This window comes from Cnephaeus nilssonii, assembly GCF_951640355.1.
Source record: "Cnephaeus nilssonii genome assembly, chromosome: 3".
Classification (NCBI taxonomy): domain Eukaryota; kingdom Metazoa; phylum Chordata; class Mammalia; order Chiroptera; family Vespertilionidae; genus Cnephaeus; species Cnephaeus nilssonii.
This window is the reverse complement of record NC_137074.1, coordinates 54525170-54541298: the sequence shown is the minus strand read 5'-3', so window position 1 is coordinate 54541298 and position 16129 is coordinate 54525170. Positions and strand designations below refer to the sequence as shown.

Here is a 16129-nt window from a genome sequence, read left to right as displayed (position 1 = left end):
ATGCATGGGACGGCATGAAGGTCCAGTGACTTTGGCCCTGGGTCACCCTGTGGCTTGGTCAAAAGAGGGCCCGGGTTTATCGCTGCCACCCATGTGCCAATATCCTCCCCCTTCTATAGACTGGTTCACAAGCAAATGCACTTACCCTGAAGCACGAACTGTGGATCGGGTATAACCAGGTAACACTGAAAAACACGTATTCAGCTGGAAGGAAGAACAGGTTTGTCTGTTAACTGTGAGCTAGACAAAAGCCTTAGAGCTGGAACCGATTTCCTATTCTCGGCGTTAAACAGGCATTTTCCAGCCATCAGGTTGTCAGCAGGGGGCTTGACAGAGGAGTGGTGTGCTTTTTGTGTTCCCTTCTTAAATGCCTTCCTGCGCCTATTCTGCGGGCCCGTGAGTACAAAGGGAGAAAGGCAGAGCGTGAATCAGTGGGGCAAGTCTTGGCAGGGACGGATGTTCTGAACAGCACCCTTGGATGCAAAACATCTTCAAAGCAGCAGATCTCTTCTAAGACCCCGGGGGTCTCCAGAAACTCCGAGGCAACTGTTTATTTGGACTTGGCCTAGTGAGCGAGCCTCCTGAAAAGGCTGGTTCCTTCCCGCTGCCCCAGGTCCGGCAGGTCCCAAGCAGGCCCCTCCTGATGTACAGCGAGTTGACCCGACTCAAAGACAGGTCCTCGGCAAACATGGGAAATTACATTACGTGGGTCAAGAACCCTTTTGTTGAGAGTGACTCTGCCCGTGTGCCTTGTGCCCTCGGAGAGAGCAGGAAACCCCTCAGGGTGTAATGAAAGCACCATGCCTGCTTCCCTATCCCCCCCCCCCCCCCTCCACACACACGCTTTGGGGCCAGGGATTCCTTCCAGGCAGCAGGGGTTCTCAATACCTTGGGCAGTGCAGATGCACCTGGCCTCCTGGCCTGTGTGTCAGGTACATCTCGCTCTTCAGAAGAAGGATTCAAACATGGGATGTTATCAGGCCTTTATGGCTTCGTAGGACACTGCTTTATACTTTGATAGGCAATGACTTACTACTGGCATTAGTTCCTAAGCTTTCCCCCTCCCAGGTAAAGACAGAAGCGGCGCAGTTCAGAACAGAACGGCATCTTGGGAAGGGCCACTTGAGTGGCGTCTCCAGTCACTGCCTAAATCTCCACTATTTCCTGGGGTGGGGGTGTCACTTTGCTCACAAGGGATAGGCTGATCCTGGGTCCAACTTAACAAGTCAGGGCAGCCACGGAGCGCTGAGTAATGGAAGGACTGCACCCGGGCACGGGGCTCTCAGCCCTGTGCTATCTTACAAGGAAAGACTGACCAAGAGGCAGGTGTGGTGGAGTGACAAGAACGCCAGGTATAGGGTTAGAAGACGTAAAAGTAGACATAAAACCTGCTCTATAGTAAAAAATTAAACCCTGCCCAAAGAGAGGTCTGGCCTGAGGCTCCTGGGAGGTAGGTCTAAGCCTTGGAATGGCCTGCCTTTGTTTACCACCGGGCCTGGGCCACTCCAGAGAGTCTAGCAGCATGATTGATGGTGAGGGCTTTGAGTTATATGGGAACCTCTGGACCTCCAGAGGGGCTGGAGCCGGAGGTCAGGCCTATGGGCAGTTGACCATGTCTAGGTCTTGGCCCTAATGTTAGTGCATGTGCTGCTGAAGCGAGCACAACATATTGGCTCTAGCCACCAAGACTCAGGCGAGCTTCCCTGGCTGGCACACTCCGTGAATACTATGCACATCATTGCCCAGAGGCGCCAACCCTATGCGTGGCCCCGTGGGGAGAGGACAACCGAAGCGTCACATCTGGAACCCTCCGGGGCCCTGTCCCACGCCTCTCTTCCCTTGGCTGGCTGTACCCTGGACCCGTTCACTGTAACGAGCCATAACCGTGATGCAACAGCCTCAGGCGCGACCTGTGAGCCCTAGTGAATCGTCAAATCGGAGGGGTGTCTGGGGACCCCCGAATTTGCAACTGGTGTCAGGCCTGAGGGTGGTCTGGCGGCGGCCTGCTCCCTAACCTGGCACCTGCTCGGTGTGAGCTCAGGCAACATCATCAGCTTCCAGGGCCTCCGTTTTCCATGTGTCCTGGTGTCAGAATACCTCTTAGTGAGGCACCTGTCAAACCCTGTCAGAGCAGGTGCGCGGGAGATACGGAAACAGAACTGCAATCTCAAGTTTGCAAATGAAATCCACAGTCCTGTAAAATCCTCGAGGTTGTGGCTACTACACTAACTCTCACCCATAAAGAACAAGTAAAACTGAAATCAGAAAGAGACTGATCTCTAAAACTTACTTTAATGGCAAACTTTGGTTTTCTAGACACCAAATCTTAGATTCAGATAGCAGCTGAGAGGCAAAATATACTGTTTCATTTCATCTCTTCTTTCTTCCTCTCCATTTTCCCCTCCCTCCCTCCCTCCATCCTTCCCTTCCTTCTTTTTTCCCCCTGACAAAAAGTAAGCCGAGAGGGAAAGGAGAATCAAAGGCCCCTCGATAATCTATGCAGTGAATTCTCCCCCTGGATAACCAGGACAAACTGCTCCCCTTTTGGCATTCCCTTGGAGAAAAAGAGCGCTCGCCTCCCCATGTCCCTAAACCCAGAGAATGTCACACAGCAGGTCCGCAGCAGGAGGGCTAGCGGGATGTTCTGGGTCTTTCCTCTCCACCAACAGCTTTTACAGGTTCACGTCATCTACCTGTCTGTGCCTGTCAGTTTACACATGGAAAAGAAACTGCAACCCACCAACAAAGGCTGCCCGCGAGGACACATTCAAAGAAACACTCCTACTGGGGACCGCTGCTTCTCAACACCTCCCTCTGTTTCGGAGAGGCCTTTTATTCTACCCCCGAAGTTTACCTTCCACACATAACAGAAATGAACAGCCCGGGAGACACAGCTGACCCCCAGGAGGCTCCCAATTCTGAATGAAATCTGTTCTAGAAAACAAAGGCCTAGAAGCAAGATGCCTTTCAGAAAACTTACCGTTTTGGTGACCTCATTTTCAACTTCATGCAGGTCCGAATGTTTTTCCATGGTGGAATTGGGAAACGTTTTCTTTAATTTAAACTCTGTCACGAAGGTTCTAACTGCAAATAAAAACATAACCCGTTAGGCTACACGAGAGGTTGACCTACACAAGGCTGTGTGTCTGTAAATATCCGGGGCACCCGGCTTTACCCCACCTCAAAGACCACCTCTGTGCATTTCTTTCTCCTTGAGGGTGGAGACCACCTCCCCTCTCTGGGCTCCTCTCCACGCAGGTGAGCACCTACTGAGCTGAGCTGATGGCTCAGAATGAGTAACCTTTTGGGTGAGAGACTCCAAGGAGCCCTTTGTGTGGGAGGGAGGGCTGCTGAGAGGAGCCTGCCTGACGTCTCTCTAACGGCCTTCCCATAATAGATGCCCAGTAAAGCTGTGGCAAAGAAGAAAGATGAGCTGGCCCAAACTACATAACCCCAGGAGGGAGACGTGGGGCCAGACACAAAAAGTGCTCCTCGGGCCCCATAATGCTTTATTTATTTACTAGAGGCCCAGTGCACAAAATTCGTGCACGGGTAGGGTCCCTAGCAGCTGCCAGCTAGAGTCTTCCTTCGTTCCATGCCGCCTCCTGGTGGTCAGCGCACGTCATAGCTAGTGATCGAACTCCTGGTTGGTCAACCTCCCAAGGGGACACTTTGCATATTAGGCTTTCATATATATAGATTTCAGAGAGGCAGGGAGAGGGAGAGAGAGATAGAAACATCAATGATGAGAGAGAATAATTGATCAGCTGCCTCCTGCACGCCCCACACTGGGGATTGAGACCGCAACCCGGGCATGTGCCCTGACTGGGAATCTGTGAGCTCCTGGTTCACAGGTCAATGCTCAACCACTGATTCACACTGGCCGGGCATAGCGCTTTACAGCAAGCATGTCAAACTCATGGCCTGCGGGCCGCAGGGGGCCCACAACAAATATTTTTGTGGCCCAGTCAATATAATGGTATGTTAGAAACATTTTTTAAAAATTTTGTAACTTAATTTTTACAATATCCTTTTATACATAATTATTAGTAACGAACTACAACGTTCGCTAATGACTGATTACTAAAATCGTGTTGCATTCATTTCCCTTTCGCACCTTATTCACAGGCGCACCATTTCTCCCCACTAATACTAGCAGCAAACATTTTAGCAGCCGATTGCCACATCATTCGTCTTGTACTGACTTGTTTGGTGTGGGCTTGAAAGGAAATATTTCACTTTTGGAGAAGAAGAAACATAGGTTTATTTGCGTTACGCTTATTAATTTGTGCAGTTATTCAGTGTCTGGTCAGTTAATGTTCAAGAAAAAGTATTAATTTTCATTAAAATGTTCTATTATTTTATGTTAACAATTACTCATTTATTTCAGCCCTTTGAATTCAGCATGTCTCTATCAAAATAAACCTACGTCTCTGTGAAAATTGAAACTTCTGTTTTTTTGCGGCCCACATAAACTTACACCTTGTTTATTTGGCCCGCGTTAGCCTTTGAGTTTGACATGCTTGCTCTAGAGAGAGGAGAGCTCTTGCACTCCAGGTCTTTTACCAAGTTGACAAGTCCTGACCTTCAAGGGCATGCTTAGGTTTCCTCTTCTCCCCAGAGTCACCCCATCAACCCCTATTCCTTTTGTTCAGAGGAAATGCCCTCTTTATCACTGTAACTTCCCAAGGGCCAAAATGAACATTTAACCTCCTGTGTGCCCATCTCCCACGTTCCTCTACACCTCAGCCCCCCGAGGAATCTGATATTCTGAGGACAATCACAGGGCTACAAAGAGAGGCTCCAAACCTCTGTAACGGGACCCCACTCCCGGGGGCTGCCAGACTCCACGATCATAGGCCATGTAATGAAACGACCCATATTCAAGATAATGTTGGATTCAGCCATGAAAGAGAGCAGCCCCATTTTCAAGGCCCATGTCACCCATAAAATAAAATTCTAGTTAATATCAATTTGTGCTGATTGGGCCTGAGGGGAATGGAACTTACAAACGGGCAGGCAAACAAACATTAGTATAGACTGCTTTATATCTGGCTCTTATCTTCCTTTATATTAAATTCTTACCTTCCCCTCTGGACAGGAAGACAATAATAACCCGAAACACAGAAACCCCTGAAGCTGCTTTTTCACAGAAAGCTTGCTTGCTGAATTAAGAAAAAGGCTCACAAAGGAGCCAGGGAAAACATTTAACATCTTATACTTACTGTCTGAAGCCCTTAATCCTTATTTAACATCCTTCTGCTTGTTCTACAGTTCAGTGGAGCCAGCTGCTTAGGACTCTTTCTGAGCAGCAGGGAGCTCTTTGAAAACAGTCTTGGCCAAATGAAAGCATTTTAGCATGCTCTAATTTGCATGTTCCTCTGATGTTTATGAACAATGAAGTTAAATGACTTGAAAAGGGAAAGATGATTGTTAACACAATCGACCCACTCTCCTCCCGATACTGGTGCCCCAGGGACACTCCACAAACAGGCTTCCAGAACCCTCCTCTGCTCCTTCATCTTTACATCTCACAGGTCCAGGCTTATACCCAGACGCTTTACGTAGAAATATACAGATGCAAATGCTAAGAACACAGATCTCTTCTGAATCACAACAGTAAATTGAAAGCAATGAAAATAATAAACTACTCTGAATACAAAGGAATAAGTATGGGTCTTAAAAAAATCATTTTTTTTTAAGTAAATGAGACCTCCACTTTCAGAGCGAATGTGCACGTGAAGATGGCATCACATAGCATCTTCCCAGCCCTACACTCTCCCTGGCGCACAGACACCCTCATGCCTGCAGTTACATCCCCTAGCTTTCAGGCAGCTTTTTTAAAAAAATGTTTTTATTGCTATCAGAGAGGAAGAGAGAGGGAGAGAGATAGAAACATCAATGATGAGAAAGAATCATTAATCGGCTACCTCCTGCACATCCCCTACTGAGGATCAAGACCACAACCTTCCAAAAAGTCTGATAATTCCCCTCAGCCTATAGGCAATAGGAGTTCATGCAAATGATATTTTCAAAAGACAAAGACACCTGTTCTCACAAAAAAATGTGCTGAGTACTTTCTGTGTGTTCAGTATCACACGGGGCGGTTTAAGGTGATTCAAACGTGAGTCCCTTTACCTGCCAGTTTCCTTATCGAGCTTAGATAATAACTCGATGTCCTTCGCTTCTAATTTCTTCCAGTTATGTACTGTACTCAGGCATTCCAATACAGGGCTATACACTGTGTGCAAGAAAGCCCTCACAATTGACACATTATTCTGTGATAGGAGGAACGGTAGGCTGGAAACCTGGCTTCCAATCAAGCAATTGTATACACCTGGCCACTTAGCACCTGGTCAGGGCCTTAGTCTCCATGTGGGTTGTTTATGTCTTCATCTTAAAGCAGTGAGTATAGCTAAAATCACCAGCTTCGTGAATCTTATCAAATTAGGAAACAAAATGTGATAAATTGCATGGTACAAGTATGGCAACAGCTTTGTAAAAATATATCTGCCTATGGATAATAACATGAAGATTGTTTTTAAAAACAAAAAGAACGTGTGAATTTGGTAGGACAATCAGGGTTTTTTTTCTTCTTTTTCTCTCCCTAAAATATATTTTTTAAACAATGTAGTTAGAATATTCTTTGATATATACATATTTTTTTTCTAACTGCAGGGTGAAATGGTGAAGCAAACAGTTTATGCACAAACGATGGCATACTTATGCAGTCATTAAGAAGTTTGTATAATATTTTTAATAACATGGGGAAAATGTTTAAGATGTAAAGTTTGTACAAATATCACATGATTTCAACTATGTAAAAATATCATGCACACTAAAAAGGTTTCATATCAGGTGCTCTCTCTCTAAGTGGTGGGACAAGAGGCAGCCTCCACTTCTTTCTTCCTTAAACTATAGCTCAGACAAATACTGGTTTTCACTAGGGAGAAAAGCAATGTTACTTTTTATGTCACTTTGCAAAATACAGTGTGGTGTAGAAAGAATCCCAAGACAGACTAACTCTCTTACCCAAATTGCATATTCCTTTTTCCAACTGGTACCCAATGGGGCATCTGCAGGTGAAGGATCCCTGAGTATTGTTGCACACGGCCAGGGGTGGGCAGGGGTTGGAGAGGCATTCATTCACATCTGCAGAGGACAGAACACAGGCCACCCTGAATCTGTATCCGACAGCAAAGCCATCACCCAGCACAGTAAGCACGGACGAAGGGCCCAAAGGCACGAGGTGCAGTGGGGCCCCAGGTGTAGGACACTCCCCTTATTCCCAAGGGGCTACCAGCCTATTAAGGGTGGAGGCAGCCATGCACAGAGCAAACTGTAAACACAGGCAGGACTGGGAGGTACAGAAAAAGTAGCAGATTGTAATGGAGGGGGGCTTAAGACTGTTTCTATCTGTAATAGCGTCAACAATAAAAGAAAAAGAAAAAGAAAAAAAAGACTGTTTCAAATGATATCTGGACTAAGACTAGAAGAACTTTAATAAGCAGACATGGGGGGGTGGCGGGGGGTGCTAGGCTGAGGCACCAGCACAGTGGAGGCCAGGAGAGCAAAGCGGAGGGTCTTTGGGGAGCCGAGCATGGCCCAGGGTGGCCGCAGTGCAGGGAGCCCACAACATGAGGCCAGATCTGGAGACCTGTCAGGCTCACGGTCGGACATTATTCTGCAGACGACAATGAGCGGGTTAAGCTCGAGCAAGCAGGGCATCCACTTAAACATCTCACTCCCCTGCATTTTGGAGAAAAAACGAGTTTGCTGCCTCCCTCGATGTGCTACTGGACGGCAGACCCCCGGGGACGGCTTTTCCTCTTACCCACACTGCAGTCCTCTCCTTGCCAGGAAGCTGAGCACACGCATCGGTGCCCACGGCGGGCGGGGTCCACAACGCATTTCCCATCGTGGCGGCAAGGGTTAGGGGCACAGCTGTTCACTAAAACACATTCCAGGAACAAAGCAGTTAACCGCACAGGAAATGTAAAGGCAGCTCTCGGTAAATATTTAATTCTCCTGGCTAATATTTGATCCTCACTTATCTCTGTTTACTTGCCCTGAAAGGCCACAGTACGAAAACAGAAGGGGTTCCCGAGAGGGGCGACTGGGACGCGGTGGGCCTGGATTCCGGCACTCGCTGGTGGGCAGGCACAGCGCCGGACAACTGGACCCCTGAGTGCAAGAACTGGCTCAAAGGCTGCTCACAGGCCCCTCTGCTCAGGATGGACGATGACTCTGCCTTTGTGATCCTTAGAAATTCTGCTGGAACGGATGCCCGTTTAAAACACATATCCAGGGGAAAAGGATCCCTGATCAACCATCCTCCTGCAGCAAGCTTCCCCTTTATTCGAAAACCTCAAAACGTAGTCATAGGTGGGCCCCCACAGGCTGTGCCATCATTTAGAAAGCCGACTGGAGGGGAGCGTGACCATGCCAGCTCTTTACGTAACGTAACGATGAGCCAGCCCTGTAGGCTTCATCTGGACCCAACGATGCGCTGGCTTCCATGTCATCTTGGACTCCCAGCTCCCGAGGGCAGTGACCACAGCTCTCTGCTTCCGTCTGTGTAACCTGCACGGTCACGCTCCCGAGTAAAGGTGTCTGACACATACGTAGAAAAGCCGAATCCCACAAAATAACTGCATCATCTCCAAGGAGAGAATCGGTGGTAGAATGAGAAAAAGAAGGTGGAAGTCTAGGTTTCTAACTCCAAAAGAATAACCCTGAAAACGGATGGGCTAACCCTAAAGACAGTGCTCCTACGCCTCGCCGCTGCTTTAATGGAGCTGAAATCACCCGTCAAAGCTCAGCAGCGATCAGCCAACACTGAGCCCACGGGTCCTGCTGCAAAATCCACATCACCAGCCAGTGATGATGCTAACTCCCACCCACAGGTGCCACTGCAAGGGCCACAATCGGCGAAGGGAGATGGTGTGTATCTGGCTGCTGGCAACGAAGCCCTGTGAACTCTGAAGCAGGGGTCCCACCCTTCCCAGGGGAAGGATCCAGCTTTCATTCCCCAGGGGTGCTGGGATCACGGGTACAGAGGGGGCACTGAGCCTCGTGGCACCGTGGGGCTGGCAGGCGGCACATGACCCTCCAGCCACCAGACCGCTGATGGCTGACTGGGGGGACCCTGCCACTAACAGTCCCTGCTGCAGTCACTACAGAGCACTTCCCGTCCTCTCCTTCCTAGGACACCGTGCCCATTGCACCCCGTCAGCACCAGCAGCCGTCCTTCCCTGGGTCTGGACGAGCCACGTGTACACTTCTAAATAGGACATCAAAAGACAGATCGTCTTACTTCTCCCTTTCCTCACACGACCAGGAGTCATGTATGTACCGGAACTTCAAGATAACCTCAGTCACCATGCAATCACTGATCACAGGTTAGTCCGTCATCATCTTATGGAACATGCCCACCTACCCGGCCCCCCCACACACACCCACATCTACCAACCAGCAACATAATCTGAGGGACACAAAGGGGCCAGGGCTTCCCCTGGACCGAGGGAAGCCTCCCAGGTGACTGTGGAGCCACCTGCCCGGCTCAGAAGCACGGGCTCTGATCGGGGAGCAGTCACCGACTCACTAGGTGCCTCAGCCAGGCCGCCTAAAGCTTCTCGACTGCGTTGCCTCTACCCTCCAGCGTGTGCCGCGGCCGCTCTGGGAGAGCTGAGGGCGTGCTTGAAAAGCTCTTTCAGGTACGGGGCATTACAAGCTACAGCTACACCGTCTACTGATGCCGCCCAGCCAACGGCATCCTCTCCTCCTAGTTCGAGAGGGATTATGTAACTCAGGGGTGAGGAGATGAGGTGGCAATATGTTATGCTGTAAGTGCTCCTACAGGAAGCACTGGAGAGCATCCAACACTGTGCTATTGCCAACAGCAGCCACAGCCACACATCCCCACGACCCCCGCCCAGCACTCGGTGCGCTACCTGAGGCTGGAGACGACCGTGCCGTGGGGGACTGCGTGCCGCTCTGAGCACGGGAGGTGGTGGCCCGGGGAGACGACACTTCCGGCGGAGAAGCGTGGGTGCTCCGGGGAGAGGGAGATGTCCTGAGGAAATGGGAAGCTGGGCTGCCTGTGGTCAACACCGTTGCTGATGTGGGTACGCCGGTCAGGGAGCTCCATCGGGTGGCACCATCGACAGGCACTTGGTTCCTTTTTGTGGTAACGACGACTTCTGTGGAGGTCCGTGGCGCTGGAATTTCAGGGCTGGTCGGCAAGAACTGCTCCCCAGCCGTGGTCTGCACTGCGGGGGGGCCGGCCATCCGAGTGGCTGTGCTTGACGAGGGGTCGGGAGTGGGCACGGGGGGAGGGGGCGTCTTGGGAGTGGTGGCTGTCAACGCTGGAGGCGTCCGGGCCAAGCTGGTGCTTGTGGCTGGAAGGGTTGGCTCCGTGGAGGGCTCTGTTAAAGCGGGGGCCACGGGGATCCCCGAAGCAGAGCTCACTGTTTCAGCTCCGGTGGCCTCTGTGGGCAGAGACTCCCAGCTCGGGGGCTTTGATTCCGTGGCCACTTTTTCGTGGTGTGGGGTGCTCTGATTCTTAGGATCTGCTGTTTGGCTATGGGAGAGCATGGCCACCGACGATGCCACGGTCGCCGTCCGAACTGCAGTCACGGGAGTGTCCCTGGCCCTGGGCAGGGCCAGTGTAAGAGATGACGGCGAAGGGGTTGCCTGGGACACGGACACTGAGACAGGGGCAGGGACTGTCAGGGACACGGGCGAAGGGGGTGGTGAGGAAGGCAAAGGCGTGGGCGCGTCGGGTGTGGACGCCGGTGGGTGAGCGGAGGCCCTAGTGGAGGATGAGGTGGGGGAGAAGGACTGGAGGGGCTGTGACACTGAGGGCGGGGGCAGAGGCGGCCCCGACGAAGGAGGCGAGTCACTGACCCGTCCAGTACGTGTGCCCGGAAGATCCCAGGCGCCTGACGTATTCATGGTGGGCGTGTAGGACGGGAGGTGGGCTGTACGCAGACCCAGGGACTCGGTGGAAGGAGGAGCATACGCCCCTCCGAAGGATGAGACGTTACTTCTTTCCGTCTGCACCTGAGAAGGGGAAGGAGCGTCCGAACGTGAAGAGTTTGCGATCTTAACAGAAGAGGTGGCACTCTCCCTCGTGTCCGGGGCGGAGCTGTTGTCTGTGATGGACAGCAGTGCTCGCTCCCCTTTGGAGAAAGTGGAGGAGACGTAGGTGTGGTCTGTGTGGCGGCTGGAAGGCCTCCGTTCGGTGTCTGTGCCGCTCGCCGGGTGGTAGATAATTCCAGTGACTGCCAAGGGGAAAACCAAAGTTAGGCCAACTAAGCAAACAGGCAACCCCCTGAACGCCCACTGAGGACAGACGGCCAGTGTCCTCTCCACGAACTTCCTTTGGAGACGCGGCTTCCAATGGCGAGCTCTCCAGAGAGACCGAGCAGAAGGCAGGCAGGGCCTGGTCTGAGCGCAGGTTCGCCTCCGGTGAGGAGCGCGGTGGCGGCAAAGGAAATGGGAATAAAGGAGAAGTGGGGCCAGGGCCCGAAGAATAGGGAACGGGCCCAAACTCCTCCCACAGGCCTTTCTTGATAAAAGCAAATGGGCATCTTAAAAGCTCTTAAGACCCCAAACAGAACAATTGTTACGCCTAAATGGAAAAAGGAAAACCCTCCCAACTTTCCATTCCGAATAATGAGAGATTTCTTTCCCAGGAGATTGGCCTCAGCCGCAAAGTGGCTGTTCTCTTTTATTTAAGCATCCTGGCAGACACCATTGGCAAATGCCTTAAGTAAGTGGGGGGCGGGCTGAGGGGGGAGGTGGGAGAACCCAGAGAGTTCTCTTCCTAAAGAGCTTGTAAGGTACTTGGGGTGGATGCGAACTTAATCATTCTGGGACCGTGGGCGAGCTGAGCGAGGAGCTGCAGGAGCGTGGAAAGAGATCCAGCCCATCACCCCCAAGAGCCTTACCAGCCGCGGTCACGTTCCCATGGGGAGTGGCGCTCTCTGCTTCTCGGGGTGCCGTCTGGGAGTGCCCCTCATCCCCGGAAGTCCGGTTGGTGACGGATCGCAGTGTGCGCTCCCCGTTTCCAGTGAAAGTGGCTGAAGTGTGGGGGCTGTGAGCACGGGCTCCATGGGTCCCCTCGGACCCCTCCTGTGGGTCGGCACTGACTCCCAGCTCAGGACCATCTTCAGTGGCTACGAGGAGATTGCAAAGGGGAAGACAAATACCACCGGATTTCACTCCTACGTGGAACTGAATAAACAAAATGAACTAACTGCAAAATAGAGGCAGATATAGACAGAGAGCAGGCTGACAGCCCTGGGGGAAACGGAGGGGTGTTGAGCAAAAAAGAACTCATGGACACAGACAGCACTGCGGGGATTGCCGGGAGGAAGGGGGGGGGGTGAAGAAGGGCATGGGGAAGATAAATGGTGACGGACGGAGACGTTGGCTTGGGGTGGGGAACACACAGTACAGTGTACAGATGATGTGTTGTGAAATGGTGCGCCTGAAACCTGTATACTTTTGTTAATCAGTGTCACCCCAAAAAATTCAATAAAAAAGATTGAAAAGGGGATGACGGGTCAGTGCAGGGGGGCGGGGGTCAATGCAGGGGAGACAACAGCAGCATGGACTTGAGTCTCAGGAATAAGCCTGGCTTCCTGGACTGCGTTAGCCCGAATGCTCCCCTGGGTTTCCTCAGGGTCTTTATCTGAGAACGCCAGGCGTGCGGTGTTCCTGCAGACGCCGGTCAGTGACGGACACTCGGGAGGCGCTGCGGGTCAGCATGTGCAGGGGACCTGGACTCAGGGGAAGGTTTAGTACTTAAGTGAACAGGAGCAATATGGTGTTTTTGCTGGGCGATACATAATAAATAGCTTATGTCAGGGAAATCGGTGGTGGCTGCGGGGGAGGTGAAGAGTGGGCAAAAGACTAACAACCCTACTGGGGCTTTAGACCTCCTGACGAGACCGAGCAGGGAGCCCACGTGACCCCGAAGGCTCTCACCTCCTGTAGGACCAGCGAGGCATGACCTGACACACGGCCTGTCCTTCTGTAGAGTTCGTTCTTGTGATCAGAGGTTAAAGGCAGGCTTGGGGTGTGTGTGTGTGTGTGTGTGTGTGTGTTTTGAATGCATTTGTTTTATTTTCTTGGTGGGGATGGAATAGGGACAGGTGACCCGTGAATAAATATCCCTTTCTTCCTTTTTTGGGTGTGGAAGTGAGGCTCAATTTTTCTTGGCCTAAATACTTCATACTCTGGTTCTATGAGAGAAAACAGGCTCTTCTCCTGGTTCTTATTCCTATTCCCAGACCAGACTAGCTCTTGCTGCCCCATGGACACACCTTGATGGAAAACGAAGGTAAAGCTGAGGGTTAGGTAAGTTCACTTCATGAGAGATAGGAGTGAGGGGGACAGGGATGCACGGGGGCCTGGAGCAGCACCCAGGAGCCAGGAGCCAGGGGAGGAGGTTACTTGACTCGGGCTGAAGGGCCTAGGGGGCCCATGGAAGACCCGCCAGGGGAGGCTCAAGAGCTGAGCGGATCGGAGCACAAGTTCCCTAGGTAAAGAGGACAGGGCCTGGGGTGGGGAGACCGAAAAGACCTGCTAGACACACTTCAGGCAAACAGCCCCATCAGGCTGACGGACACCCCCGTGGAGTCATGACCTGGAACAGGGGCGCCATGTGAATCCAGAAAGGAAGCTGGAGAACTCCGAAAGGCTGGCTGGCAGAGTCAGCTCTGGGCGATCAGAGGAAACGAGATAAAGCACCGTGTCAACCGCAGTGGAGCGGTTTCAGGAACGAGGCTATTCCGTGTCCAGAACGTTATAACCCAGCCCTGAGACCTGCTCCACTGTCTACAAGAAGCAACGGAGCAGGCGCTGCAGAGCCAAGGGTCCTGAAGGGAAGGGGAAGGAAGGCTGCAGAACCTCAGCTCCTGGTTTGAAGGGGACAAGTCTGAGCCCCACAATGGTGAGGGTGGAAAATGATCCCTGGGTTTGGGAGACAGAGAACACATTTTCCATGCACAGGCACAAAAGGGCACATGGGTATCCTCCACCCAGATGTGCCTTCTCACATCACATCACATGAGTAGTGATCACATGCTAATTTTCCTCATCAATTAGGATGGGGCAAATGGAGATGCTATTTATTATTGGTGGTGAGGAGGTACGAATTTAAACCTATTATAAATTTAAATGATAAGTTAATGCATTTTTGCTTTAGCATACAATTCACATGGATAAGGCTGCTGATAATAGTTTTTAAAAATTATCCAAAAACATTTTTAGGAAGGAAAATGAAAAGTTTTCTCAAATTGATAAATTGGACTTCACCAAAATTAAGAACTGCTGTGCTGCAAATAATGCCATAGGAAGTGAAATGATGGCCCAGGAACGGGAGGAAATGCCTGCAAATCACGTATCTGAGAAGGGACAGAATACACAAAGAACTCCTCCACCTCAAAAAAGGGCAAATAACCCTATTTAAAAATAGCCAAGAGATCTGAGTGCACATTTCCAAAGAAGACACACAAATGGCCGATGAGCACATGAAAAGACGCTCAGCTGGAAAACGCAAGTCAAACCCACAATGAGACACCACAGCACACCCATCAGGATGGCGATAGTCAGAAAAGATGGACTCTAACAAGTGTTGGTAAAGATGCTGAGCAACTGGAAGGAACCCTTGCAAATTGCTGGTGGGAAGATTTAGAAAAGAGATGGACAGTTCTTCTAAAGGTTAAAAATAGAGTTACTATTTAACCCACAACCCAAGAGAATTGAAAACACGAGCCCACACAAAAACTAGCACTAGGATGTTCGCAACAGTTATAATTCGTAACAGCCAGAAGATTTTATAAAAACCTACACATCTATCAACTGATAAAAACATAAACAAAATGTGGTACATCCATACAGAGGACTATTATTTAGCCATCAAAAGGAATGGAGTACTGACACAGATGGACCTTGAAAACATTATGCTGAGTGAAAAACACCAAAGGCTACAGACCGTATGATTCCATGATTCCATTTGTAGAAAATGTCTGGACTAGGAAAACCCATGGAGACAAAAAACAGCTTAGTGGCTGCCAGAGGCTGAAAGGAGGAGAGAATGGGGGGTGACCTCTGGCACCGGGTTCCTTTCTGAGGTGATGGAAAATTTTCTGGGAGTAGATAGTAGTGATGGTTCCGTAACTTTGTACGTATACTAACAACTACTGAACTGTACACTTTAAATGGGAGAATTGTATAGGATGTGAATTATATCTCACTAAATCGATTACAAAAGAGAGTCTCCCTTGATGAGTGTCTGGACCGGGGGTGAACTGTGGGACTGAGGCAGGTAGGAGGGTGTGAGGTGGGCTATAGGCAGTGGAAGGATGTGGACAGAGGGGTCCCTGGGCTCTCTGTGGGAGGGGCAGGTGGCAACAGCAACTCTGTGGAGAGGTGCCAGAAAAAGGTGGGGGACATGCAGGTGTGTCTATGTTCACCAGCTGGAAGAGCGGCCTGGGACCACGGACACTGGAGTAGCCTGTGGAGCTGTTTCATTAACGCGTGGCCTTGCTGTGCTGCAGAAGACCAGAGGCCTGGCCAGCCCTGTCCCCTCCACGGGGCCCCGTGTGTGCAGGGGGGACTCACTCGAGCGTTCACCGCGCGGTGCTGAGGACTCCAGGCTTTCTGAGGAGGAGGAAGACGAAGACTCGGTGGCCAGCTCGGCGTCGCTCCCTCCCCCCAGCACGGTGTCACTTCCTCTAGGCTGTGGGGCAGAGGCTGAGAACTGGGTCAAAACGGAAGAGTTCACAACTCCAGGGTAGGAAGTAGAGCTTCCTGTCACATCTTCAAATGTCTTGCTGTTGGTCAAGATCCAGGGTGCAGTGCTCTCTCCAGCTCCACCCAACGGGACTGACCCAGACACAGACTCAGTCCGAGACACGGGGCTCCCATTCCTCTTATCAGAGCGGCTGGCCTGCTGGGGTCCTTCCGAGACTGCAAGGTGTCAGGGGGAAATGCCATTACGTGGATGTGACAGAGACCCCTCCACCACTGACATGTCCCCTTGAGGAAGGTTCCCTTGAGGATGACCTTGCATAGAATGTATTATATGTGTAACCTGACATGCATTTTCATATTC

General features: G+C 51.0%; 1 protein-coding gene across 1 annotated transcript in view; it reads right to left on the bottom strand.

Moving 5' to 3' along the window:
- The window catches only part of HEG1 (heart development protein with EGF like domains 1), an 85923-nt gene that overhangs the window by 33736 nt on the left and 36058 nt on the right, over positions 1-16129 (bottom strand). Inside the window, exons 5-11 of the mRNA XM_079767149.1 lie at positions 15637-15984; positions 11955-12182; positions 9954-11285; positions 7835-7951; positions 7033-7152; positions 2981-3084; positions 146-204 (exon numbers count right to left, since the gene is read on the bottom strand). Of these exons, the coding sequence (XP_079623275.1) occupies positions 146-204; positions 2981-3084; positions 7033-7152; positions 7835-7951; positions 9954-11285; positions 11955-12182; positions 15637-15984 (2308 nt within the window). The remainder of the gene's footprint in view (positions 1-145; positions 205-2980; positions 3085-7032; positions 7153-7834; positions 7952-9953; positions 11286-11954; positions 12183-15636; positions 15985-16129) is intronic.